This window comes from Dermacentor variabilis, chromosome 4, assembly GCF_050947875.1.
Source record: "Dermacentor variabilis isolate Ectoservices chromosome 4, ASM5094787v1, whole genome shotgun sequence".
Classification (NCBI taxonomy): Eukaryota; Metazoa; Arthropoda; class Arachnida; order Ixodida; family Ixodidae; genus Dermacentor; species Dermacentor variabilis.
The window spans coordinates 43,769,635-43,796,836 of record NC_134571.1 but is presented as its reverse complement, the minus strand read 5'-3'; the positions used below and the strand labels follow the sequence as shown (position 1 = coordinate 43,796,836).

The 27,202-nt window shown below is 43.9% G+C and overlaps 2 protein-coding genes across 10 annotated transcripts in view; both read left to right on the top strand.

Moving 5' to 3' along the window:
* The window catches only part of pds5 (cohesin associated factor B pds5), an 82,145-nt gene extending 69,259 nt beyond the window's left edge, over positions 1 to 12,886 (top strand). For 4 of the 9 annotated variants that reach the window (XM_075688828.1, XM_075688830.1, XM_075688829.1 and 1 more), the window contains exons 26-28: positions 2,643 to 2,690; positions 2,758 to 2,842; positions 3,515 to 3,735. In XM_075688828.1, coding sequence (XP_075544943.1) covers positions 2,643 to 2,690; positions 2,758 to 2,842; positions 3,515 to 3,574 — 193 coding nt within the window. In that variant the 3' untranslated portion in view covers positions 3,575 to 3,735. Of the gene's footprint in view, positions 1 to 2,601; positions 2,691 to 2,757; positions 2,843 to 3,514; positions 3,736 to 12,616 lie in introns of those variants that run through there. The other 5 variants (XM_075688833.1, XM_075688832.1, XM_075688835.1 and 2 more) reach the window with 5 other exon arrangements.
* Positions 12,887 to 14,024: 1,138 nt separating this feature from the next.
* gol (ring finger protein goliath) lies at positions 14,025 to 25,684 on the top strand. Its single transcript, XM_075688838.1, has 4 exons — positions 14,025 to 15,044; positions 21,498 to 21,751; positions 23,241 to 23,480; positions 25,540 to 25,684. Exons 1-4 carry the CDS (start codon positions 14,609 to 14,611, stop codon positions 25,591 to 25,593), a joined length of 984 nt encoding a protein of 327 aa, XP_075544953.1. The 5' UTR covers positions 14,025 to 14,608; the 3' UTR covers positions 25,594 to 25,684.
* The last annotated feature ends 1,518 nt before the right edge of the window (positions 25,685 to 27,202 follow it).

Sequence of the window (27,202 nt, the reverse complement as noted above, 5' to 3'; positions counted from 1 at the left end):
ACATAGTGGAGCAAAACACAGAGACTAATGCAATCCTGCGCACTCTACGCCTTTGCCACGGTACTAAACCCACAGAGCAATTGTGTGAGCGCACACAACCATAACAAAGCCATCACTGTGGCCCGAAAACATGGCCACTACAACAAAAAAAAGAAGAAAAGGAGAAAATACCATGTGACTTCCTCTACACTTTTCTCCTAGCGTGCAGAGGGGATAAGGCCTCTCCTCTGTTCTTTTCCTTCCTCCATGCAATGCACTAATGCACCAAGACAAAGAGCAGAGAAATAAGTGGACAAAGTGCTTATCTTAGTCTTGTCTATTTGTTGGTTGGTTTATCAGCTGGTGTTGAATGCAGTAACAGGCAAATTATTTTTTTTTTAATGCTATCGTATTGTTGTATGAAACGTGAAATGTTGAATACTTTAGTGCATGTATACTTAGGTACTGTGCCTTGATTCCTGATAGCTGTGTGACACTTTGCACGTGCTCGACTGTTGCTGAAAATTGACATCCGCAGATGTGGTACCAGAAAGAAAGTCTTTGCAGGTGAAAGCAATTATTGTTCCGTGTTGTTGTTTCAATTGTTTAACTCGTTAGTCTCTGACTGATTTTCTGGACTTTATAGACTTGACAACAGCACCCTTACATGCCCCATAGAACCAGTGTACAGCTGACGGTAACCAAAATTTCAGATGCCACATTATTTCTCATTTGAGTTTCCAATCATAATCTGCATGTGCAACAAATGTTGTGGCCTTGGACAAAGCTGCCGGTTTTGGACAAAGCTGTTGCAGTTCATGCTGTTCAAATTTATTTCCTTGTGAGAAGGAGCCAGGACAGGAAGCTCTGACAAGCTTGACAGGGGACCCGACCCCTGTGATATGACAGCAGGCTTAAAAAAATATACATACAGCCTAAAAGAATGCATACATACAATAATACAAACATACACATTTATAAACAAATATAAATACGCATATATATTCACATATGTGCCTGTTATGAATAGTAAAACCTTGTTCATACATCTTGGGGAAAGAAAAAGCCAGAAAAAATGCACTATACCCACGAACAAAGGATCCAAAGCCACTAAAATATTTGGCAGACTAAACCATTTGACGTCTACGTAATGCAACACGTTGCGCCAATAGTTGCAGCACGAGTAATTGACATGCTCTGAGCTGGTGGTACCCTAACAGCCCGAGACGAGATGTGCATTGTTGTTTTACTGCTACTGGAATAGGAAACTGAGTGCGTGCTGGTGTCTCCACGTGGCACGGGCTGGCGAGTACTGTGGGGAAGGTGATGCAGCGGGAGGCTATTGTTTTCAATCACACGTGCCTCACGCCTTTTGTTGTTTGCGCGAGATCTAGCAACCGGAAAACGTATGGTATGATTGCAGTTTCACGATTTTATGAACGTTGGGGCTGAAAGATTGAGTTTTCTAATATCAATATCAGCCGATGAAAGAGAGGCGTAACTGTATTGGATCAGTTTTTGTATTTTAGATTACGAACATTGGCACCGGGAAATCGCACGAAATGGGATCGTATCAACGAGGTTCTACAGTGCACATACATGTGCATTAAAAGTTAACCAGCTCAGTTATGCACATTCCTGCACAAATACGTACTAACAGATATATAAATGTTTATGTTCCTATCTATGCATACATGAATTCCTACTGGCAATGCAGCCTAATTTGAGAGTTTTAATTGCAGGAGACTTAGAAATTTTCAGAATCAGGTTTATTTAGGAGAGACGGCACTGTGTAAAGTTAAAGTGTTGGTGTGAACCACTTTTCATTGTGCCTCGTTTCTTGGATGTTAGTGTTTTAATAAAGCTTAGATAATGAGAATATCACTCTCTAGTTCTACTTTAAGTATGACTGATAATTTAAGAGTAATCGATAATTATTTAGCGTGGACATGGCCAGGACATCATATTCCCAGAAAAGCCCACTAGTTTAGTTCATACCATCTCTTTCGTTGGCACATGTTCCTTGGCAGCTAAGGCTGTTATCGAAGAGCTCTTGCTTTGATTCAGGACCAAGCTGTTGCATTCAAATGCAAGCAAAGCCTAGCACATTTCCGACCCATGAATGCTGTGTTCCTTGCACAGTTATAGTAAAACCAACTGATAAAGCTCGCTTGGATTTGTTTCATTAGTAACAGGTGACGTGTCGCGAAAAAAAAAAGATACTCAGCACTCATGCTGTACTGAGCCGTTGTTTCAGAAACAGGTGTCGCTGCTTGCAAATGCAGAAGATTATATGCAAAATTTTGGACACACCTAACTGGCTCTTGCCATGGCTGACCTCAAGCTAATTAACACTCTTGAAGCTAAGAAATGCATCTTGAAAGCTTGAATGGCACGAGGAACGAAGGACAGCAGGAATGGTGGTACCAGTCCGCATGCTGGCACTTTATTTATGATTCTAATCTGCCATCTTGGTTAGATCAGATGATGTTTAGGAAGTGTGCTTTCAGGCTTTGGGTATCGTCTATTGGTAGTGGATATAGTTCATGCTTTCTTGCATGTTCATGTTGCAGGCAAAGCTTGTCCAATGTAACAAGTGAACATTACTGCATTTAATTAAAGGGAAAACACACTGGCCTGAACAGAGCACGGTTGTTGTACAGTGCGCAGGCGGGGAACGCAACGGAGGAAGAGGCGCAGAGGTCTGAGCCGTGAGTGTCATCGTGAGCTTGTGTGCACGGGGACCACCACTGGGGCGGGGCTCCTCTCTTGACGCAGGCGGGGAACCACCGGACCAGTGGCCAACGGCAACGAGAACACCAGCCCCAACAACAGCCAGCAGCCCCCAGAGAATAACAATATGGTACGCCAAGCATAGTTGTGTTGTTAGCCATTGAGTGGAGCTCCTTCTATTAATGCAGGCCTGTTAAGAATGCTTACAGAACTTTTTAAGACCTGCAGAACCTGTGAATCTTTGCTCTGACATCCACGACACAGGTTCACATTACAGTGATTAGAACTGGGCCACATTACCGATTGAGCTTCGTGACTGTAGTGAAGTAGTGTTGTCGCTTAGTTTCTCAAACAGTACTCTCAGTCTTGCTACTTCCTTATGGTCTACAATATTTTTCAGTTTTTTTACTCATCACCAATGATGTTGCTCGTCTGATTTAAAGGAGTAATGAAGCAGAGTTCCTTACACCATCAGTGTCGCAGTGTTCCTTTTTTTATTTATTTATTTTTTGACCTTGTTCATTGACTTCTGGGTCCTCCAAACACTCATTTTTCGGTGCATACATAAGGGGAAAGGATTGTCATCATGTTGTAGAGGGACTTGCATCATATCTCCCGCTGTAAAGAAATTTATAAACAACACATGGTAATTTGCTTATGCTATGACAACAGCTGCCTGCAATGGACTTTGTATAAGTGTGCACTTCTTGGCACTACATCACACTTTCTTCTTAGATATTTGCTATTTACACACGGTTAAGCTTTCCAGGTGTCAGTATCTGAGTTTGATCTTCATGTGCAGAATTTCAACCGCAGAATCAAGACTAGGACATTTGGTAAAGTAAACAAAATTTCACTTTAGGAATGAGAGAAGTGTTACAACTTTGCTCACCAACTTGTACGTGTTCTCATTCTGTTTTGCCGTCTTTTGCGCAGGGAACAAGGAGCACACGTCTCAAGCAATGAGCAGCTGAGGTAAAAGTTCAATGCAGTGTAAAATAAAGGCTTTTTTTTTGGCAGGAACATCGTCAGCTGTTGGCCACTGGGAAGGCTTCTTCACCACAACCACTGCCGCTCTTTCAGTGTTTGTGTGAACTAATGGAAACACACCTGGTACCCAGGTTGCTTTGCTCTCTTACAGCTACAGCCATTATTGGACGTTGATTCACTTGGACGCAGCCCAAGTTCGTGTGTACAAACCAAATCAAATTATTATGCTTAAGCCTTTTTGTTGTAGAGGAAGTCACAAAAATTGTACCAAATTTCTTATAAATGCAGCGTGCATGCAAGCATGTTTTCAATGCAAGCATAATAAAGGGTAAGATGATACAGAATGATATCAACATTGATATGTGCCGCCATATAGCATCGAAAACAGCAAGTAGAAGCGATCTTACGGATATACAGTAGGAGCTTGTTGATACGTTCCCGTTACGTACATTTTCCTAGTGCCAACGTTCGCAATCGAGAACACAAAAAATGACCCGATAGAGTTATGCTCAACTTTTACCATTTCATATGTTCCCAGAAAACAAGATTTTTTGGCACCAATGTTCAGTACATCGTTAAACTGCGATCGTGTTATATGTTTTCCGGCCGCTAGATCCCATGTAAACAAAAAAAAAAATATGCGCAAGGCGCACACTATAGGGAATAGTATAGAGCTGCCTGTCGCGGCAGCTTTACCGCAATACTCGCCAGCCCGTCTCATGTGAAAATGCCGGCACGCGCTCAATTTCTCATTTCGGTACCAGCAAATCTCTGGCATCGTCACACACGGCGTTCACAGCTACCATCGCAAATCCTATTGCGATAAGCATCTTCACCTATCTGTTTCATGGCGACTCGGTGCAGTCGGAAGTGCAGCACACAATTTAATGGGCGATAACCAAAACGCCGCCGTTGCCTGCTGCAGACTGCGATTGTGTACGTTTTCCGGCCGTTAGATCCCACGTGAACAGGAAAAGGCGCGGGGTGCACGCGATCGAGAACAGTACATAGCCACCCATTTCACGTGAAAATGACGGCGCGCACAGTTTCTTATTCTGGTACCAGCAAATCTCCTCCCGAGTCGTCGCACACTGCATTCCATAGCTCTCGCCGCCAAACTTATTGCGATAAACATCACCTCACGACAGCGCGGGGTGCATAGTGTCATTTGTAGCGTACCGCATGCTTTTAGTGGGCGATAAACCAAACGTGGCCGCCGCTCTCTGCTGCAGGCGGCGTGATGTGGGCATCACATTTTACTTTGGCACCACTCAGCCTCGCCCACCAGTTCGATTTCGTTTTTGTTTTCCGTTGCCCTCTTTAAAAAAACCACGGAATAGGAAAACAACAAAACGCGTCTCCAGCCGCCAGAGCATCACCAGCTAGACGCATGTCAGCGTCTCGTGCCGCAATGGTCCACACGACGCTTCGCATTACGCAGATGTCAACAATAGTTGAGTCTGTGAAATTTTTAGTTACTTTAGGTTGTCCGTTTTCCTGGTTAGTCCGTTCTGCATGCTTTCTTTTTTCTTTTTTTCTTCTTTTTTTTTTTTGCAAAACATATGAACGAGGTTCTACTGTACTTGTCATCGGTTCACATTATGAGGTGTATTTTGCCATGTTTGCTTGTCATAGACTATATTGGTACGAATTTCTGTTACGACTATACTCGTAATCACTAGAGACAGGGTTAACGGACCACAGTTACACACTAGTCATGAAAAGCTCCATAGTAGTGGCTCCGGTTTAATTTCAACAACCCAAGGTTCTTCAAGGGGCATGTAAATTTAAGTACACAAGCATATTTGCATTCCGCTCCCATTGGAATGCTTTTGTTGCAATTGCTAATCAAACAGACAGCTTTGTGCTCACTTAGCCACTGGGATAAGTAGAATGTGTATATGCAGTGTCCACTGGAGAAGCGTCATTGTTGATGAGCAACCCGGCATATGTGCATCTTCGCACCTATATCCCACAGACATTAGTGTGTGTTCTTAAAGGGGCCCTGCAAAACTTCTGCTTTAACAAAGTGAAATGAGTGCAATGCTTTTCAGTTAATATTGTAAAATACTTTATTTTTGCACATGCTTAATTTTGGTAAATATCACTATGGGAAAATGTAGGAAAATTTAAGGGCACATAACATTTTTAACAGCAGAGCTGTTTAAGGTTTAGTTCCGTCGTGGAGCGTTGCAAATATGTATCAGAAAACTCGGCCCAGCTGTGCGCCGCCTCATGTTGCCTAGCAGCCACCTGCGAGAGCACCAAGACAAGTTTGGAGAACTGTCAGCACCATGCTGAAAACCAAAAATGTATTTTGTCTGCTAGTCCTGCTGGCTGCACCCACTAAAACATGGTGCCCTGTAAACAAACAGTGCTGTTTAGAAGGTGCAGAAAAATACAGCCACTAAACAATGGTAGCTCAGAAGAAACGACTGTAAAAGCAGGCACGTCAATTGATTTTGCACACACAAGCCAATTCATCCCTTGGACGCTAAGTGATGCAGAAGAAGCCACACATTAAAAACACATGCAAGTGAAGTGCCACGTAGAAGGTTGCTTCAAAACGGCAGAAACTGTTTTTATTCATTTTTTGATCGGTGGAAATTTAGCAGTATAGCAGTAAATGCATCAAAAATGTGTTGGGGGGGGGGGGGGAAGGGGAGCATTGAGTCGCTCGTCTTTGAGGGCCTGCATCCGTGATTTAAAGGGCCCCTCACCAGGCCACACAGCAAACTGTGGTTATACATTGGAAGTTGTCACATGTCCTCTAGGCAGCGTTCTGCCACAAAAATTTTTCAAATCAGCTCAATAATAGCCGAGGTGGAAATATTTCAGTGCCGTAAACCTATGATTTCAGGAGGTGAGCTTCACTGGCAAACAAGACACTCTCTACCTCGAGGATCGCGTGACGCATCCCTCTTCTTCTTCTTCTTCTTCTTTCCCCTCACTTTCTTGCGGCATGGCGCACTTCTGCTGACAACGTCGCTCACAAGCTGTTGTGATTGTCTCGTTTCCCGGGGCGCACAATTTTGCGCGCTGTGCACGAGGACACGTGACTAACAGTATAAGTCATTGCTACACGAATGCCGAGGCAGACACAAGCGGATCACAGAGTATGATCCCATGCTGGAACATGGTAAAAAATGGCATAGTTTCGGTGTCTGCACACAAAACTGCGCGACGTGGGAACAAGCAGACGAAATGGAAGTAAATCTCTCTTGCTGCTATGCAGAGTAAAACAAATACATGCAGACATTCAATTTGTATGTTTTATTATTTCTCTAAGCTTTAATTCGTCTATTCAAGCAACATATTACACAAATAGCAGATGTTGCCTTGAATAATTCTTGAAGTCTCGTGTCGCCACGAGCGACATCACAGTACGCAGGTGCACTAGCATGTGTGCGTCATCATCTGGCTTTGAGTGCGGCGGCCGCGAGAAGGGAAAACGGTATTCTGTTTGAGATTTGAGATCTTTCCACGGCACGTAGCAATGTAATACTTTGCAGACACGATCATTATTGTGAATTGTATGCTCTGCGCTTGTCAGCTCAAAGTGGCCAGACCTGGTGAGGGGCCCTTTAAACTGTGATCACCACATTACAAAGTATTGTTCAGGAGCTCACTTCACACATATCCTGCCTCTTTGAGGAACTGCCAGTTGCAGTGTGTGGGTGTGTGCGCACACACGCATACAAGCTCTTCTGTGCTCTCCCATCCCCTCTCAACTACATGACCAGCTTCGCACACTTCACACACATACACTTTTTCCACTTTGGCACTCCTAATGCTAGTACATTAAAAATATGAAGAGAGTTTTCACATCCCAATTGAGCCATACATCAAAAACCTGAAATTGTGAAGTTTAGTGGCCATGAGTATATAAGACCTTGAGTCACAATTGGGGCCCGAAATAATAGGGTTTTACAGTATATTTCTACAGAAATACTTTTAACAGGCATAAAGCGTGCAATGCTAACTTTCCCCCATCCCCCTCTGCAGATTTCATCTTTGCTGGAGCAGCTCCAGTTCTAATGCCTCACCTATTTCTTGCTTTTCTTACCACGGTTAACTTGCAGTATTCCTTCATGGTTGGCAAAGAGTGACAAAAAGCTGAAAAAAAAGTAATTCTGAGGTTTTATGTGCCCACACCAAGACATGATTATGGGGCACGTCGTAGTGGAGTACTCCGGATTAATTTTGACCACCTGGGATTCTTTAACATGCACCCATCGCATAGTAGACTGGTACCTCAGGCTTAGCAGTGCAACACCACAGCCACTATGGCAGGTGATAAAAGACTGTTTGCCAAGAAATCAGAGGGACATAAAAATTATGTAGATCCAATGCACATGTTGGAGTCTGGGAAGCAAAGCTTTCGTTAAGCAGCTACTTAATACTACAAATTGTAATGTGATGCCAACAGTTTTTATTTCCATCTATGCAACATGTAATCGCAAGCAATATTTATGCGCAAGACTAGTCACATATTTAATGTGATTATTTTTCCTGTTTTATTTCTGCATTCATGACCCTAATGAAAACTGTCATGTGCTACACGAAGTGAGGCTTGCGCCTACTCAGCAAGGCTGCCACAGCCATGGGTGGGAAAATCTGGGAGAGCTCGCTAAGAAAGCTTTACATTAGTAGTGGGGGCCTCAAAAACCTTGGGAAAGAGCAAGCTATCTTTTATGAGTTTGTGAGCTCTCTGCATGCAGTAGAATCATCATCATCACATCATCAGCCTGGTTACGCCCACTGCAGGGCAAAGGCCTCTCCCATACTTCTCCAACTACCCCTGTCATGTACTAATTGTGGCCATGTTGTCCTTGCAAACTTCTTAATCTCATACGCCCACCTAACTTTCTGCCGCCCCCTGCTGCGCTTCCCTTCCCTTGGAATCCATTCCGTAACTCTCAATGACCATCGATTATCTTCCCTCCTCATTACGTGTCCTGCCCATGCCCATTTCTTTTTCTTGATTTCAACTAAGATATCATTAACTCACGTTTGTTCCCTTACCCAATCTGCTCTTTTCTTATCCCTTAACGTTACACCTATCATTCTTCTTTCCATAGCTCGTTGCGTCGTCCTCAATTTAAGTAGAACCCTTTTCGTAAGCCTCCAGGTTTCTGCCCTGTACGTGAGTACTGGTAAGACACAGCTGTTATACACTTTTCTCTTGAGGGATAATGGCAACCTGCTGTTCATGATCTGAGAATGCCTGTCAAGTGCACCCCAGCCCATTCTTATTCTGATTATTTCAGTCTCATGATCCGGATCCACGGTCACCACCTGCCCTAAGTAGATGTATACCCTTACCACTTCCAGTGCCTCGCTACCTATCATGAACTGCTGTTCTCTTCGGAGGCTGTTAAACATTACTTTAGTTTTCTGCAGATTAATCTTTAGGCCCACCCTTCTGCTTTGCCTCTCCAGGTCAGTGAGCATGCATTGCAATTGGTCCCCTGAGTTACTAAGCAAGGCAATATTGTCAGCGAATCGCAAGTTACTAAGGTATTCTCCATTAACTCTTATCCCCAATTCTTCCCACTCCAGGTCTCTGAATACCTCCTGTAAACACACTGTGAATAGCATTGGAGAGATCGTATCTCCCTGCCTAACGCCTTTCTTTATTGGGATTTTGTTGCTTTCTTTATGGAGGACTACGGTGGCTGTGGAGCCACTATAGATATCTTTCAGTATTTTTACATATGGCTCGTCTACCCCCTGATTCCCTAATGCCTCCATGACTTCTGAGGTTTCTACTGAATCAAACGTTTTTTCGTAATCAATGAAAGCTATATATAAGGGTTGGTTATATTCCGCACATTTCTCTATCACCCGATTGATAGTGTGAATATGGTCTATTGTTGAGTAGCCTTTACGGAATCCTGCCTGGTCCTTTGGTTGATAGAAGTCTAAGGTGTTCCTGATTCTATTTGCGATTACCTTAGTAAATACTTTGTAGGCAACGGACAGTAAGCTGATCGGTCTATAATTTTTCAGGTCTTTGGCGTCCCCTTTCTTATGCATTAGGATTATGTTAGCGTTCTTCCAAGATTCCGGTACGCTCGAGGTCATTAGGCATTGTGTATACAGGGTGGCCAGTTTTTCTAGAACAATGTGCCCACCATCCTTCAACAAATCTGCTGTTACCTGATCCTCCCCAGCTGCCTTCCCCCTTTGCATAGCTCCCAAGGCTTTCTTTACTTCTTCCGGCATTACTTGTGGGATTTTAAATTCCTCTAGACTATTCTCTCTCACGGTATCTTCGTGGGTGCCACTGGTACTGTACAAATCTCTATAGAACTCCTCAGCCACTTGAACTATCTCATCCATATTAGTAACGATATTGCCGGCTTTGTCTCTTAACGCATACATCTGATTCTTGCCTATTCCTAGCTTCTTCTTCACTGCTTTTAGGCTTCCTCCGTTCCTGAGAGCATGTTCGATTCTATCCATATTATAGTTCCTTATGTCAGCTGTCTTATGCTTGTTGATTAACTTAGAAAGTTCTGCCAGTTCTATTCTAGCTGTAGGGTTAGAGGCTTTCATACATTGGCGTTTCTTGATCAGATCTTTAGTCTTCTGCGATAAATTACTGGTATCCTGTATAACGGAGTTACCACCGACTTCTATTGCACACTCCTTAATGATGCCCATAAGATTCTCAGTCATTGCTTCAACACTAAGGTCCTCTTCCTGAGTTAAAGCTGAATACCTTTTCTGTAGTATGATCCGGAATTCCTATAGTTCCCCTGTTACCGCTAACTCATTGATTGGCTTATGTACCAGTTTGTTCCGTTGCCTCCTCAAGTCTAGGCTAATGCGAGTTCTTACCATCCTATGGTCACTGCGGCGCACCTTGCCGAGCACGTCCACATCTTGTATGATGCCAGGGTTAGCGCAGAGTATAAAGTCTATTTCATTTCTAGTCTCGCCATTCGGGCTCCTCCACGTCCGCTTTCGGCTATCTTGCTTGCGGAAGAAGGTATTCATTATCCGCATATTATTCTGTTCCGCAAACTCTACTAATAATTCTCCCCTGCTATTCCTAGAGCCTATGCCATATGCCCCCACTGACTTGTCTCCAGCTTGCTTTTTGCCTACCTTGGCATTGAAGTCGCCCATCAGTATAGTGTATTTTGTTTTGACTTTACCCATCGCTGATTCCACGTCCTCATAGAAGCTTTCGACTTCCTGGTCGTCATGACTGGATGTAGGGGTGTAGACCTATATGACCTTCAATTTGTACCTATTGTTAAGTTTTACAAGAAGACCTGCCACTCTCTCGTTAATGCTATAGAATTCCTGGACGTTACCAGCTATATCCTTATTAATCAGGAATCCAACTCCTAGTTCTCGTCTCCGCTAAGCCCCGGTAGCACAGGACGTGCCCGCTTTTTAGCACTGTATATGCTTCTTTTGTCCTCCTAACCTCACTGACCCCTATTATATCCCATTTACTACCCTCAAATTCCTCCTATAACACTGCTAGACTCGCCTCACTAGATAACGTTCTAACATTAAATGTTGCCAGGTTCAGATTCCAATGGCGGCCTGTCCAGAGAATATCATCAGTAGAATAATATTTGGCTAATGTTCATGGCAGCATTGTTTATGGATCACAAATGTTTTCTTACCGTGTTCAAAAAAAAAGTTATTGAAATATTTTTATTATTATTATCATTATTATTGTTGCAATTTTCTGACAACTCCTGTAATAAAAAAAATTGATGGCCTACTTAAAAGATTTGCTCCAACAGTCAATGCACATCTGTTAAGAGCAAATCAACGACATAGTTAACTTTTTTTCCCCTCTTGCAACAAACCTTGCCGCACAAAATTAAAATGTCACTTCAGTGAAGTGTGAGCCCTATGATCCGTTCCAAATACCCATGCATTTATGCAGGAGTTTCCAAGATAAAGCTGCCTCTTTTGGCTTATGTCCTACACAATAAGCAACTGTTTGGAGTTGCATGACTCGAGTCCTAAAGCAGCTGAACCAATCAGTGGCACAAGAGCCATATGTCTGTATATGCTGACACTTATTTTACATGGTGATGGCGATATGATCAAATGTGAACGGCACTAATTGCAAGACATGTTGGTGTAGTGACAGGCAGGTCATGCTAGTCGGTGTGAACATTGATCGCACAAGCTCTGTCACTCACCAGTGTGAATTTCATCCACATTGAACACATGCAACTTAGAGTGAATGTGTAGAGTAATAGTTAATAAAGGCAAGAAGCCAGTCTGCTTGAACTACTCGTGGTATCGAAAAGCTAGTACAAAACTAAACAGAATGATAGGGACAATAAGTGGCTACTGCCCTTTGTTGTTCTTGCATCATTGTTCTGGATGCCTTCATTTCTTACCACAATTCCTGCCAATTTGCACAGCTTTCTGTTCTGTTTGAATAATCTCTCGCTGTCTGCATTAGCATTATTTTTATGGGTTGCATGATACCTAATGCCGTTTGTCCAAGCCCACTATTCTAATCTCTACTGCAGTTTTATAGTTTTGCTGCTCTAGTATTACGCAAAACACAGGCATTGTACAAGCTCACTGCCACTAAATTTGCACGTTTCCTGATCTGAGGTGTGTCATATTTGCTGGAGAGCTTATTAGTCGCCTTAACTACTGCAATATTTTCAAAGCACAAAATTTAAGGAGTTTTGAAATAAAACAGTCGCATTGCGTGGCAATGGAAACACATTGGTACTGCTGCTGATAGGTTTCTGGTTTGTACTTGTGCAAAATGATGATGAGCTAAATACACTAATGTAAGTAATGAAATTATAAAGAAAATTGCCTTTTTCTTTTTTGAAGTTTTAGCAGCATATAGAACCAGGGTTGCAAAGTTGGTGTCCAAATGTTGAAGATTTTGGAATCATTTGCTTTCCAGGGACACGGAATGAAGCAGGAATAAAGTAACTTTCTTAACTGGTGCTTACTTTTGGATGCTGTTTATCGTACACCTACCCACCATTCCACGGAAAAATGCAGCACTTGATTGTCTACTAGGGACTACATATCTGCTGAGGCAAAACTGAAAGGCTGCTGCTGGTGCTTTTTAACCTTAGCATACAGAAACGAGACAGCTTTAAAACCCGAGTTCGGATTTTGACATTTATTATTATTACTACCAATAAATTGATTCAGTTTCGCCCTACCACACCTCGTTATTGAATCGGCACACTTCCATTTGTCTATCATCAAAAGTGATTGCCAAACCTCTTCGCCAGATTCCGCCTGCAAAATGTACTAACTTTAGCTCATAAAGTTCCTTAACGTATAACCCATCAGCCCCTGTCCCAAAATAATTCAGCTCTGCTTGGTATCCATCACAAGTGTCGCATGACCTGCCAGCTGTTGTGTACACACAGCTTCTCCAAGAAACTTCTTGCCCCTCTAGCCTAGCTCTCGCGGCTAAAACTTTAGCTGGCGGCCTGTTAGACCTACAAGCCGCCAGCTTTTGTGGATGTGGAGGGATGAAAAGCAATCTACTTCGTCACTCAGAGGAATTGAATAATCGCCTTTCCCCGTTCCCGAGCAGTGGCGTAGCCGGAAAAGGGGGGGGGGGGGGGGGGGGGCTGCCGGCTACCCCCCTCCTTTCCCCGTTCCCTGAAAAAAAAAAGTCATGGCTACGAGTTTGTGAATCCCTAGAATACGTAGCCCGACTCGTCAATCTAGTATAGGTAGACGCCCTGACATGGAGCAAGGGAGCGCGCGAGCCGTAGGCAGGCCCGATTTATGCACGGTGTGCATCCGTTAATCTGCTTGATCGCGTAGCTGAAATTCATGATGCAGCTTCCGGCAGTTAGCAGCTCCCTTGTTCGGCATTCCCATGGAAGCACATGACACAGTGTGTGCAAATATACTTTTTAACCTTGCGCTCGTTGCAAATGGCTGGACATACATTATTTTGGAGTGATACCAAGTTGCTCCTTGAAACGTTATGTCCATAGGAGGGATAGAACGCTTTCTCTTGAGAGCGCGTGCTGCCAAAGCCACCTAGAAATTTTTCTGTCCCGCTTTGGTGCTGCTAAACACGCTGCGAACACGAGAATAGGCTGCGCGAACTTTGGACGCGCATGCTGTTTGTTAGTTCGAATTATATGCTATGAATACAGTAAGGAAATACAAAAGTGAAATCTAGTGAGCTCTAATTTGTGTGTATGCATTTGCAGTTAACTTTAACGATGCTGGCGCCCTCAAACGGGCAAAAGTAGCGTTTCTGTATTCGTCACTTGCGCCACTAGCGCTACTAGCGTTGAAATGACCGCCAGTCGGGTGGTTTGCGTTGTCGGGTTGAGTTGCGAACGTCGTCTGCTGTTCTTTGTTCCGCCCCTGTTAAGTTCTTCAAAAGCTACGCGGTTCATTTGCCTGCTGGAAGTGAATTTAGGCCATATGTAGCACTGGTGCCTTACGTGAACAATGTGACACTGCATGAAGGTGTGTCCGTGCCGCACTGCAGCTATTTCCGGGCGTGTACGGCAGCCGCAGTACTGAATAATGCTACGCGACGCGGGATTTTTCACGTGTAAGTGCTGCATGATCGAAGCTGGCGAGCTAGACTCAAGTTCGCTACGATGAAAACTGTGACACTGCAGCGTTCTTCTCGAGCCGTCGAACCAAAGCAAAGTCGCAGTACGCGTACATCGCGGTGGGGGACCGAGCGGCCAGAACTCGTTAAGAACCTACGCATGAATCTCGACGTAAACACGAAATCAGTTTAGCGCGCCGCTACTACCTTAGCGAGCCGTGGGTATTCCTTGCCAGGGCATCTTGCCCAACGCTCCGTGCAGCAAATAAACAAGCTGCACAGCAGAACGCCCCGTTGTCGTCGTCAGGCGGCGTCGCTCGCGGCCACCGCCATCCGCGTCGTCGTCCGAGCATGGGCGGTCGGCCGTGCGGAGTTCTAGTGACTGTTCTACTGCTTCCCTGGGTTCGTGCGGACTTGACGCAGGATGTGGACGAGTACTATACGGCTGTGATCAATCTGACGTACGTGCACCCAGCCACGGGTCAGCTCGTCTCTGAGCGCGAGGAACTGGGCCGCTACTACAGCGCGGGCAAGCTGGGCTCCGTGAGCGGGGTAGTGGTGCACGTGACGAGTGGGAACTTCACGGCGCACGACGCCTGCTCGCCGCTGGACGCAGCCTCCATCCCGCAGGAGCCCTGGATCGCGCTCATACAGCACGGCAACTGCGTCGAGTCGGTCAAGATGCGCCACGCAGCCAACACCAACGCGTCCGGAGCCGTGCTTTACAGCGGTGCGGCGGGACCTGGGCCAGGCGTCAGCGGCCGACTGCTCAAGATGCGCCACAAAGGTGGGAGCCGCCATCGATCGCTTCTCTGCGCGTCGGCCCACCCGAGGCCTTGGTTGCGGCCGCTCTTCCAACGAAAGACTTTCTGCTCGCCACTCGCGCGCAAGCGGTTAGCACCCGAGAATCGGCTTTCCTGCCTAGCACTGCACGCTTTCATTGCAGCAGCAATGTTTTTTTGGTTTGGCACGAATACGGTCCCGGGACAGAGAATAGTGTGATCAGGAAAAGGCATGCGCCGACGGAAGGTTCGAAGGTAGTGATTCTTGATGTAGTACAAGGAAATGAAAGGTTTCCTCCTATATACTGTGGTATGTTGGCTTAATTCCCATTTTCACCCGTTTCACTCGCCCTCAAGATTCTGGCAGTAAACGAGATGGGCAGGGATGAGCGTAAAACATCCTCCGGAAACGACCAGCGGAAATGCCTATCTCGAGGGGTCCCCGCGCTGTACAGCTGCTATCCGCGATTTTCATTTTACGTACTCAGTGTGGCATTTTAAAGCCGCGGTGCTGTCGTCTGAACGAACCTGTCTAGTGTACGCGGGATGTTACGGTTATCTGGCACATTTTAACTATTCTTTCATGATCGATATTTCGGCAGGGTTATAGCAGAGCTGTGGGGACAATTTAATGTGGTCATCATAACGATAGACGCTGTTGTGCTATTTCCAACATGTTCATGTTAACAGCAACTTCAGTGAGCACAGCTTAAACCTTTGGTAAACTTTTGCTGCCCTTTGATACCTACATTTTATGCTCTCTTTACTACATGGAGACAATTTACACAGGACAGTCGTCTCGTGTTGGTATGGTCAAGAGTTATGAATTTCCTGGAATTGAATATTGGATATGACCAAGCTTACATGTCTCTTTTATGAAGTTCTGCAGATACAACACACCACAAAGTGCATTGCAGAAATATTTTTTCTTTCAAAAGACTTATGTTTTAGCTATATAGATCCACATAAAGTGAGCACTCAGCAGACGTCCTTTAGCTGTGTTCAGTAAAGAGTCACACTATTTATGCATTACTTTGCCCAAGGAAGCAGGGCACAGAAAATGACATTAACTGGCTAGTGCCTTAAACTTTAATGTCATTCACGGGGTGCCACATGGACACGCTTAATGGTGTTAAAGCTTAATGCCATTCGCGACGTAGTGCGTTCTCGTAACTCACTTTTGGCCATCAAATGCGTACTCTCGTTCCAAAGTCTCCACATACTGACGAGACTAAATGGATTCTTACCGAATAACAGTTAATATATTTTTCACTTTCTTTAAACAATTGCTATTTCTCGCAGCGTAGTGCGTTCTTACAATTATTACAACTTACTTGGCTGTCGAATGTGTACTCTCGTTTACAATGTCCCCGCCGTGGCTGTAGTGACCATATTCTCACGATATTAAGCAAACTTGTAGATAAAAGCAACTAATATAGTCTTAACTTTTTTAAAAGGAGCTCTTTATTTTCGTAGAAATCAGCAGGCGATCTTGCGACTACTCACGGCTACAGCACTAATCGTGAGTGCGTTAGCCAGCAGAAGCTGTTCAATTTCACAGCGGCGGCTCCTTGCCTTGTTGGCCTCATACTGAAGCCTTCAAATTTCTCGATGCATGCCAGAACAAACTGGAGCACATGGTCAAATTCTTCAGGATCGCTGCTTGAGAGCTTTGGAACTGTGAGTGCTATTTTTCCAATTTCAATGCTTTGGCTACACTATGGATTGGCCGTCGAGCTAGCTTTGGCTTCAGACAGTTTACGGCTGGTTGCAACCATGACATTCCTGAAGTAAACTACATACAATACGCCGATTAATGTTTCTGATGCCATTTCTTAAACATCTGCTCCCTAGATAACTGTTTTTTATTGTATTAGGATTGGCAAGCAAACTTAACCGTTTCACTGCAGCTATTGCTATTGCAGTGCTTAATGCCATTAAGTATGCGCGTGTAGCAGTGATCGAAATATAATGGCATTAATAAACTTGTCTTAAACTTTTAATGGCATTAACCTCGCCCGTGTGGCACAGATATAAAGTCACTGGAAAAGGCAGCTTTACCATATAACAAAGTGCATTGTTTTACCCTGGCATACAAATTCATAATTGAACACAGAGTAGGCTTGTCGCGTTAATGCCCATGCCACATAGACACATAAAATAACATTAACTGTTTCATACCTTAAAAGTTACGGCTGGGTGCAACAATGACATGCCTGCAGTAAACTACATACAATACACCGATTAATGTTCATGCAGTGCTACACAGACATGCTTTATGGCATTAAAAGTTAATGCCACTTGCAATGTAATGCATTCAGCTATCAAATGCATGCTCTCGCTCCCAAGTTGAAGGGACTGACAACTGCTCTTTAAGGTCCTAGTTTTTATGGCGCAATGCAAAGCTCACCCTCGGTAGTGTTTACATCTGCAGCAGTTACTTCCAAAAGCGCATGGATATTTAGTAAGCAGCATTTTTCGATCTGAGCAGCCTCTAAAAAGTAAGAGTCCGACATCCAGCAACGCGGAGAAGTGAGACCGATGTCAATAGCCCGCCTCACAAATTGTGAAAGCCGCCCACCATTGTGCTTTCACGGGAGTGAGTGTGACTGTGACTAACCACCTACATTTTGACCTTTTTCGATCACTTTGGAAAATAAAAAAGCTGGTGCTATAAGTTCGCGTGGTTGTACAGACATTTCTCATATTTATACCACGTTTTTCCCCAAGTACACCCCTACATCATGGCTGGCTGGCCCCCGTCATCGTTGTTCTGTCAATAGATGAGCCAAGCCAACTCAGCGGAAACGAAGGCAAAAAAGCAGCACGACTTTTCTGCTCACTACAAACAAAGGCTTATCTGCATATTGTAAGTCAGGAAAAACTTATAATAATAAAAAGTATACTGCATTCCAATACTAATAAACATACCAGTAACCGTGTACACTAATAGACGGTCACAGGCTGGACCTCTTATGCAGCTTCATGTTTTTGCTTTGTGAGGTGCCAAAGGTAATTTTTCGCGACTTTCAGTGATGGATTAAAAATATGAATCCACGTTTAATGACAAAAACATGGCTAATTTTGGCCACTACGATAGGAAATCATTCCATCAGTGGGGCTACCTCGATTCATGTTCTGTATGGTTGTCTGTCCCGTTAACAGTTACAGCTGCACATAATAAATACATTTCTGAAGTAATTTGATATATTTCTTCATGAAATATGCCAGTCAATGTTTTTAGCAGCACTTCCTGAACTTTTGCCTGCCAAATAATTTCTTTTCGTGATATTACGATTGGGAAACAAACTTCCTGCACTCACTGCAGGTATCGCAATTGCAACAATTAAGGTAATTCAATGTCCACGTTTGTAGCTACTTTAGATATAACGATACTAAGAAACTCCAGGTCCTATAAGAAGCCAACAAACAAAGAGACCAAGGACAACATAGAGGAAATTACTTGTGATTCCTAATTGAATTAAAGAAACAAATAATAAATAAGTGGAAATGAAAGTCGATGAAAAAGCAACTGGCCGCAGGTGGGATACAAACCCGCGTCTTCGCATTATGTGTGCGATGCTCTTGCCATTTGAGCTACCGCAGTGTGATGCACATGTAATGCAAAGACATAGGTTCCTATCCGACCTGTGACCAGTTGTTTTTTTATCCACTTTAATTTCCATTTATTTGTTATAAATCCTTTCTTTAATTCAGTTAGCAAGTACAAGTAATTTCCCCTATGTTGTCTTCGGTACCTTTGTTTGTTGGCTTCTTATGATGTGATTAATAACAATCGGGTCCCTCGGTTCCCTTCCTTAAGGTCCTATAGACTCTTAATAGCATTTAACTGTGTGGCGCAGGTATTTGTTATAATGTATCATGAGAATGTAACGCCTTTGGATATATCCTCTTGTTCTTTTGCTTTGCAGATGGTTAACGGACTTGTTTGCGTAAACAAGCAGTACTCTCAGTGCTGAAAATGTTCACATGCAGGATCGTCAAGTGAGCATGTAAATATGAACGTTTGCTGTTCAAGGTGGATACTTCATTTAGTGTGTCCCAAAGGTACATGGCATATATATTGTCTTCACTACAGAGAACTATCAGTGTGCATTGCAGCTATAATCTTTGAATGCACATTTGCTTTTCTAGTGCTGACACACATCTTAGCATTAGATGTCTGAAAAAGAGCCTTTGTATCTTATATGTATTGCAGGTTAACACGTTACAAGAGCAGGATTGAAAAGCTGGCCAGAGGTTCTTGTTCTTGTTGGCGTCCAGGTTGTAGTAAAGCAGTTGAATGTTGAATGCACTGTTGTTGCGAAACCTAGACATCCAGGAACCATCTCCAGTCTTGTAGTAATTTTTGGTGGCATGTTTATTCCAGTGGCATGAGGTCATAATAACATGCAGCTCAGATTGTAGCCCAAGTAGCATATACACTTTCTTGGAACTTTGTAAAAGAAAATTTTAGGAGCCTCTTTTTTTTTAATATTTTCTTTCTATTTCTTCCTCAGAAAAATCGGGACATCTTTAACATATTGCACAGTAGTGAATCCCTTGTGTCAAGTTACTGACAATAAACATAGACCATATTCTTGACTGATCACTTTCGGTGCACAGTGATTTGCTGAGCCATTGATTGCATGCTCGTTACTCCAGTGAGACGTTGCACAGGGCATGACATTGCACAAAAGGAAAATAATGCCCGAAAGGGATCAACCAAAAATACAAGCCCAATTCTCATAACCACAACATGGAAAGCAAGAGCCATGTATCAATTCACTTGCTGGAGCATCGAAGCTCTCTCTCTCTCTCTCTCTCTCTGTGTGTGTGTGTGTGTGTGTGTGTGTGTGTGTGTGTGTGTGTGTGTGTGTGTGTGTGTGTGTGTGTGTGTGTGTGTGTGTGTGTGTGTGTGTGTGTGTGTGTGTGTGTGTGTGTTTTTATTTATTCTTCTACCTCGGACACCTCTGCACAGTGCCTGTGCCTTTCATCAGTTTGTTTATTAGGAGTCTAGTACGTCTGATGGGTGCACGAAATTAACAAGACAGCTCAAACTCTTGCTAGATGTTTTAGTCGTTTTTATTTTTAACATTTCAGAGCAATTTGTTGGCTGGCTACTGTAGTATCTGGAGTCTCAACGTCTTGTGTTTCCATCAGCAGTGACATGTTCCAAAGCTTTGGAACATTCTCTTATTTTATGATTAAGTAGGCATGCTCCGCAAATTTTTGTCATAAAATGTGGGCCTTTTTAAGTTTCTGTTGTGTCCTGTAATTTTGTATTCAAATTTTAGAACAGGAATTAAGGTGTTATAACGCAAAGGAACATTACCCTATTTGTAACTCTGACTTTTAATGATATCCGGCTTTGCGGTAATACTGCTTGCTTTGTATCAGAATTTTGCCATTTTGCTTTATTTAGGGTTGCTTACAAAACATTGAAGGCTGCAGGTGTAAGAATTAATGCTTGTGCACCCAGCAGAATCGTGTACGCTGTGTTGCTGAGTATGAGGGGTGGGTCCACGGTAGCTTTGGGGGTGGAGCTCTAGATTTACCGGTGCTGAAGAGGCTAACAAAACATGGAACAATTGCTACGTTTCTGCGGCCGCACCGTTTGGCATAGCTGCTGCACACTCGCCGAACCAGTGTGTATACGTTGTTAGGCCCCTTGCATAGCCTACTTGAGAACTCCATAAAGATCTCATTTGACTATGTGCGGCTGGTATGTGACGTCACAGATCCCATATTGGAACCCTTTTCACAGCTATCTTGGTACTTCTGCACATAAGCTGCGAATAAGCAAATTGTATTAAGGCACATAATTTTGCAATGCAAGTGGTCCTCCATTATGATGGCCGCAATGACATCATAGCAAGCTGTCTGCACCTTTATAGACTGTCTTGACCAATCATTAAATGAGTGTCAGATTTATTTAAACCATGCATCTTATGAAACTCCAGTTGTTTGCGGTGTAGGGGCCTTTGCTTTTTCTTTTGCAAAAAAAAGAAAGGCCGCAGGTGATCCTTGAGAAACTATTATTACAAAATACTTGTTTCCAATCAGTTTAATGCTGCATCATTGCACAAAGATATAGCCATGTTTTACGCACTGGTGGGGCTTCGTCTTTTCCGAGCTATTTTGACACACAATGGCTGTGTTGTACAAAGCACCTGTGAATTGTGGTGTTTGCCAGCCTTAATGGACAAAAGCAGTGCATCATTTAAGCACTGCACCAACTTCAGTGTTGGCATATACGGTTACAATTACATATTTGCTTTCTAGGCTGACAAACACAGCGAGCATGTAAAGCTGAGCCTTTGCTTCCTAAAGGCAATAGATATGAGTGAAACGTCATGACGGATATGTCAGTGCCTTGCGTTGCTGTAGTTATTCGCTCAGGCAACCTCCAGAATGACAGGTTGACTGACTTGCTGAACACAATGCTGCCTGTGCAGTGTCCCAGCTGATCTCGGTGCTGATTGGCCGGGAGAAGGGGCAGCAAATAGCAGGCCTGGTGGACAATGGTACACGTGTGGTGATGCAAATGTCAGTGGGCAGCCACCGACCCTTCCCCTACCCAAGCATCAACCGTACCTCAGTGCTCTTCGTCTCTGTCTCCTTCATCATCCTCATGATCATCTCCCTCGCCTGGCTCGTCTTCTACTATGTACAGCGATTTCGGTACATCCATGCCAAGGACCTGCTTGCGGTCAGTGCTCTCCTCCTAACTGCGCCTGTGTTCGGGCTGATAGATTAAACACAGCTGATGCAAGAAATACTCAGAGGAACAGAAAAAGCCAGCTGCATGCTTCTAATTAACAGCTCTATTCTAAACAGACGTTGAGGTATACAGCCAGCTGCTCATGGAGGCCAATAGCTACGTGTAACACTTTACTACACAAATCCAACCAAGACAGAGGTTCACTGGGAGGTTCACAGCTAACAGCTGTAACTTCAACCTAGAGCCAATATTTCCACAAGGGTACTTGTATTCTTGCTGAACCAGCTCCAGGCTGGGAACTTAATTGTCTTGCTCAGCCACTGTTGATCACTTTTCTGTGCAAAGCCACAGAGTGTCTCGGCGCTAAATTGCGACACATTGTAGTCAGTGGCCAGCGCAGTAAGTAATGTTGCATAGACGTTTTTATCAATGAATCTGTGGTAGTCACAGTTTGCTCATCTGTAAGTACTGGTGCTCTAGGAAATGCACTGAAGACCAAGATAACCTTGCTTAGCCAGTGCTTGAAACATTGTTTTGGGGATACTGGATACACCAGGAGTGAAATCCCTCTCCTAAAAATATTGGATGCACACTCGCCATGCACAAGCCGCATTTGGTGCATTTGTATGCAAGCGCACCTCTAATTAGAAACATGATCTTCGAGCTTATTCACCACCAGCACAGACTTTAATTTGTTTTAGGATGCGAGAACCATTGATTTATCTTCATAATAGAACAAATTTGCTATTGGAGCATTGCAAGACATGCAACAAAACATTCTCTCAACTGCATGTATCAAGATTACATGCAAGTTACACATTTTATGTCACGCATGAACATATAGATAGCATTTTTCTCTTGTTACAGTCGCTGTGAGCATGAACTGAATACAGTAGTAGTATAGCAAAGTGTGAGATTCTTAGAGTGGACATCTCAAAAAGAGCTCAAATATAAAGCTATGAATTAGGGATACAAATTAGTTTCTTAGAAAATAATTCTCGGGATTACTCTGCATCACAGATGTGCTTCGTAAGAAAAGCAAAGGATGAGCATGCCATTGTCTCTTCCATTGTGTTTCCTGATAAAGGAATACTGTGTCTGAATGCTGAATAAGCAAGTCTGATCATAGATTTTACGCCTTCATGTGCATCCAGTCGAGGAATTAGATAGTGTGATGAGAAATTAGCCGGCATAAGATGGAGCTGGCTAACAAAACAGCAGTAGCTGGAAATCATCTTTATTCTGTAATAGCTTTAAGCAAACTTGTCATGGCTATACACAGTTATGCTGTTAATTCTTGACAATGACTACAGAAGTCTGGTGTCTTTCAACAAAATTTATTCAGCAGTCACTGGCTGTCCTGCTGTGCATGTTTATCTCTCGCTTCTTTTTTAACGTGCAGGGTTTTGGTCGGTAATCATTGTCGTAGATTAGCGACACTGCCATTCACTAACTCCAAGTCGGTGGGTAATCGCAGAGGCGGCTATGCAGTGCTGCACAGAAGGCGCTGGACCGCATTCCAGTGCAGACGCTGCGGCCAGGCGAGCAAGAGTCCGAGTGCTGTGCCGTCTGCATCGAGCCCCTGCGGCCGGGAGAACTGGTCCGCTTGCTGCCCTGCCGCCACTCATTTCACAAGCCATGTGTGGACCCGTGGCTACTCGAGCAGCGCTCGTGCCCCATGTGCAAGATGGACATCCTCAAGCATTATGGACTTGTGGTGTGTGCTTGGCCATGCAATTCCTGCATGTTGAGCTTGCAGTGGTGTCACTCTCTTGTCCCTAGAGTCAGTGACTGGGCATGACGACAATGAAGCAAGAAGCATTCTTGCACTGTCCTCTGGTGCGCCGGATGATATCGCAAACATGCCAGGCAAACCAGAGCCAACTGCATGTTGGCATCCCACGGTAGTGGGAAGGGCAGGGGAGCCTTTGAGAATGCTTTTGCTGTAGTTACACAACAATCATGGACACATGTGTTGATTGCCACTAAATGCTTCCTATAAATTCACCTTCCTCTGCAGCTTTTTCTGTGTATTATCTCTGAGGTTATCTGATCACTGGCTTAGGCTCCCACTCATAAAAAGTTTTTTTTGTTTTTTTTTTCGTCATGTTCCTGCCTCTGTGAGCCTGAAACAAAAAAAAAATTTAACAGTAACAATAACATGGGTTTAGTGACTGAAGGCATGGTGCAAGCTAGGCTATATGTTTTAACAATTAGCCCTTAATAACATAGACAAATGAAAATGTCAGTAATCTTGTATTTCAGGGGTGGCTGTAGTCATGAAAGAGCACGAAATAGCATGAAATAGACAGAGTAGATGATAATCTGTTTTGACTGCAGGTAGCAGGATGATGTATGATAATCAGTAATTCATTGTAATTACAAAATTTGTGGTGTATGTTTTCTGTAAAATTGAAGGCAGCTAGTATGCATAACATACCCACTTGCAGGGACCCTGTGCCTAATACCAGTTTCAGCAAATATATAATCAGAATACACAGCAAGATATGTTTGTGTTCAGTTAACATTGTTTCACTCTGTGGAAAAAAATGGTAGCATTGCTGCATTGTGGTGCCACTATTATAGACAACATTAACCAGTTAGCTGAACGTGCGGTTGGAACAGCTGTTTTGTTGGATGCTTTCAGGATACATAAACTGTCTTGGAATAAAGCTGACATTGAGTGCATTGTCAAATATAAAAGTTGATTGCAACTATCTTCACTTTTGAAAGAAAATGAAACACTTGCGTGGCGTTAACTTCTCAGAATTTTACTCGGCATAGCATACCGTCTTAATGGGACTTTTTTTCTGCAGTTTCTGGCCATGTTACTGCATTTTGCTTGTACAACTAGAGCCACTTGCGTAAAAAGAAAATGGCACCTTTGTTCAGCCAACTTCATAAACTGTGCAAAGGGCACCAATGGTGGGCAGCAAGGTGTGCTCATCGTAGATCAGTAAAGGCGGCCGTCTATGGCGACAAGGTGAGCCAGTCAAAATAGCAGTCACCATGTAAAAGCTGGCAGTAGATGTCATAGGCTTTACCTTCCAACTTGGCATTTGGCATGTATATTTAAAGAGGTCCTTGCACTGCTAAGCCAGAGGTCACATGATAATATCCCAGCCACCACAGTCACATTTCAATAGGAGCAAAATGCAAAAACACCAATGTACCGTGCATTGGGTACACATTAAAAAACCCTAGGTGGACAAAATTGGCATGGAGTCCCCCACTACGGTGTGCCACATAGTTGTATCATGGTTTTAGCACATAAAACCCCAAGGGTCTGGTTATTGTGACGCCGGAGGAAGCAGGCCTGTATGTGAACACAATATAAACGGGAACAAAAAGCTGGTTTTGTGATGTTTACATGCATAATTTGGCAATATGTTCCAGTAAGATGGCACATTATTCTAGTTCCTTCATTTTGACACCATGGGTATAGCTACATGCAGCAGCTTCCCTAGCCGTGCAGCAAGCAGGGCCAGCATATGCATTGGGCATCATTGGCCCCAGATTGTAAAATGTTGGTTGAACATTGGCACCAGCAGTGTACTATTGTTGTGGCAGGTAAAATTATGGTGGCATTAGGGCATGAGAAAGCAAATACTACTGCCTACTACAGTATTTCATAAAAAGCATATATCATTGTTTTTATAGCACACAAAGTACTGTGACAAAATTGCCAGTCAGTGTTGAACAGCTGAGATATCTTAAGATTTGAGTAGAGTAGCCAACTTCTGATTCATTTTCATTTTTCTCTCACTCATTCACAGTATGCAGCTGGCAGCCAGGAGAGTGTGCTAGAAGACGATCCAGAAGCCCACTGAAATCTACTCAATGCGCCTCCTACCTTCTCCACTGTGCAATTGTGTGTGTGTGTCTATTTGCCTCACCAATAAACCTCACCTTCATCACCCACCGTGGCTTCCCTTGAATCCTTTGAAAGCTCCTCGTGGTGCATCTTAAATGGATTACTCCTGACACTGCAGTGGCAGCGCATCTGGATCAGCAGTACTTTTGTGCATTTGTCTCTTTGGAGACAAAGACTGACTCTTCACTGACGCAAAACACAGCTTCACTTCGCTATATCCAAAAATCACTGAAAGGTCTCTATTACAACTCTATTCAGGTGATTGGTGTAACATGGCAGTTTTTTGCCATGTCAATATCTTGGTCATACAAATGAAATAGAGTACGTAGCCATGTCCTTCAACAATTTTGTTTTGTTTTTTTTCAGTTTGGCTTACTCTTCTTTTTAACAAAGGAAGAACCCTTTACCAAATTCACTTTTTCAAATTTGCTCTCAAGTGGTGGTAGGGCAGAAAGTGTCGCGCGTTCCGTCTCCACAAGAATCGCAGCAGCGTCTGCAGAGTATCATAACCGCGATCGGCGGCAGACAGCTGTGCCCGTTGCACACCTAACGAACGTGACATTGCCCCTTGGCTAGGCAGAAAATATGCTATAGCTGCTGCTTTCAAGGCGCTCTTTGACCGGCGAACTGAACACCTGAGTCTCGCTCCGCTACAGCCTTTCTTGTCGTGCTGTTATGGTGCGCGGCCGCGAAGTGCGGTGGAGGCAACAGTTATATGGGAGACCGTTTCCATTTCCGGATTGGCGATGGGCCGCAACAGCACTGGTCGATACTACGAAAGGTCAGCGTATCCTTATGCTGACGCGCGGGCGACGCGCCCCCAGGCAATGTCGCGTGTGCTGCAAGCGCTGGAATAGAATCGATTTGGAACCATCCGACGACTGATAGCCACCAGGCGACCGTTATTTACGATTTGCAAATTTTATGCCGGTTTCACACCGTGCGTGTTTGACGGTGATTGAGCCCCATCCGGATCGGAATTAACGCGACCGAGAAATTCGATCGTGATCGAAAGTGCGCCGTACCTGTATAGAGGCTAGAAGGCTCCTTTCTAGCCTCTATAGTACCTGCGACACCCGTATTAGTCACGTACCACCTCAGAGTTGGTTTCAAAAACACGCAATTTGCGCGACAGTTGTGTCATTGGTGCAAAATTGTGGTATAACATCCTCAGTATAGCTCAGAATGTCGAGATAAGGGTTAGCTAGGCAGCTTCACTAGGGAAGGAAATTGTCTGCACTGGCCTGTATGTGTACGAACAACTTGAAAAGAAAAAAAAAAGTCGTGCCACGTTTGTTTTGCGGTTTTCTATTCCGTATTTAAGGAGGCGTGCACGTTCTGAATGTGTGCAGAGTTCTGCGGACATATAATGCGCACAGAACTGTAGTACAGCTAAAAAATGAAGCACACGAAGTACAAGGTGATTTTCTAGATTTCGATCGTAGTGCCTATACTTTTCCTGCCAGCGCACGCAAATAAGTTGGCTCGCGTCAAGCCTCGTGGGCGGCGAGCAGCGGATAGCGTACGCCATGCTCGCCAGTGCAACGATATTTTCTTGGCCTACT

Coding starts and splice junctions, on each gene's coding strand:
- gol (XM_075688838.1), top strand. CDS start 14,609: ATGGGCGGTCGGCCGTGCGGAGTTCTAGTGACTGTTCTACTGCTTCCC. Junction 15,045..21,497: donor GCTCAAGATGCGCCACAAAG/GTGGGAGCCGCC, acceptor CTGCCTGTGCAG/TGTCCCAGCTGATCTCGGTG. Junction 23,481..25,539: donor TCAAGCATTATGGACTTGTG/GTGTGTGCTTGG, acceptor ACTCATTCACAG/TATGCAGCTGGCAGCCAGGA.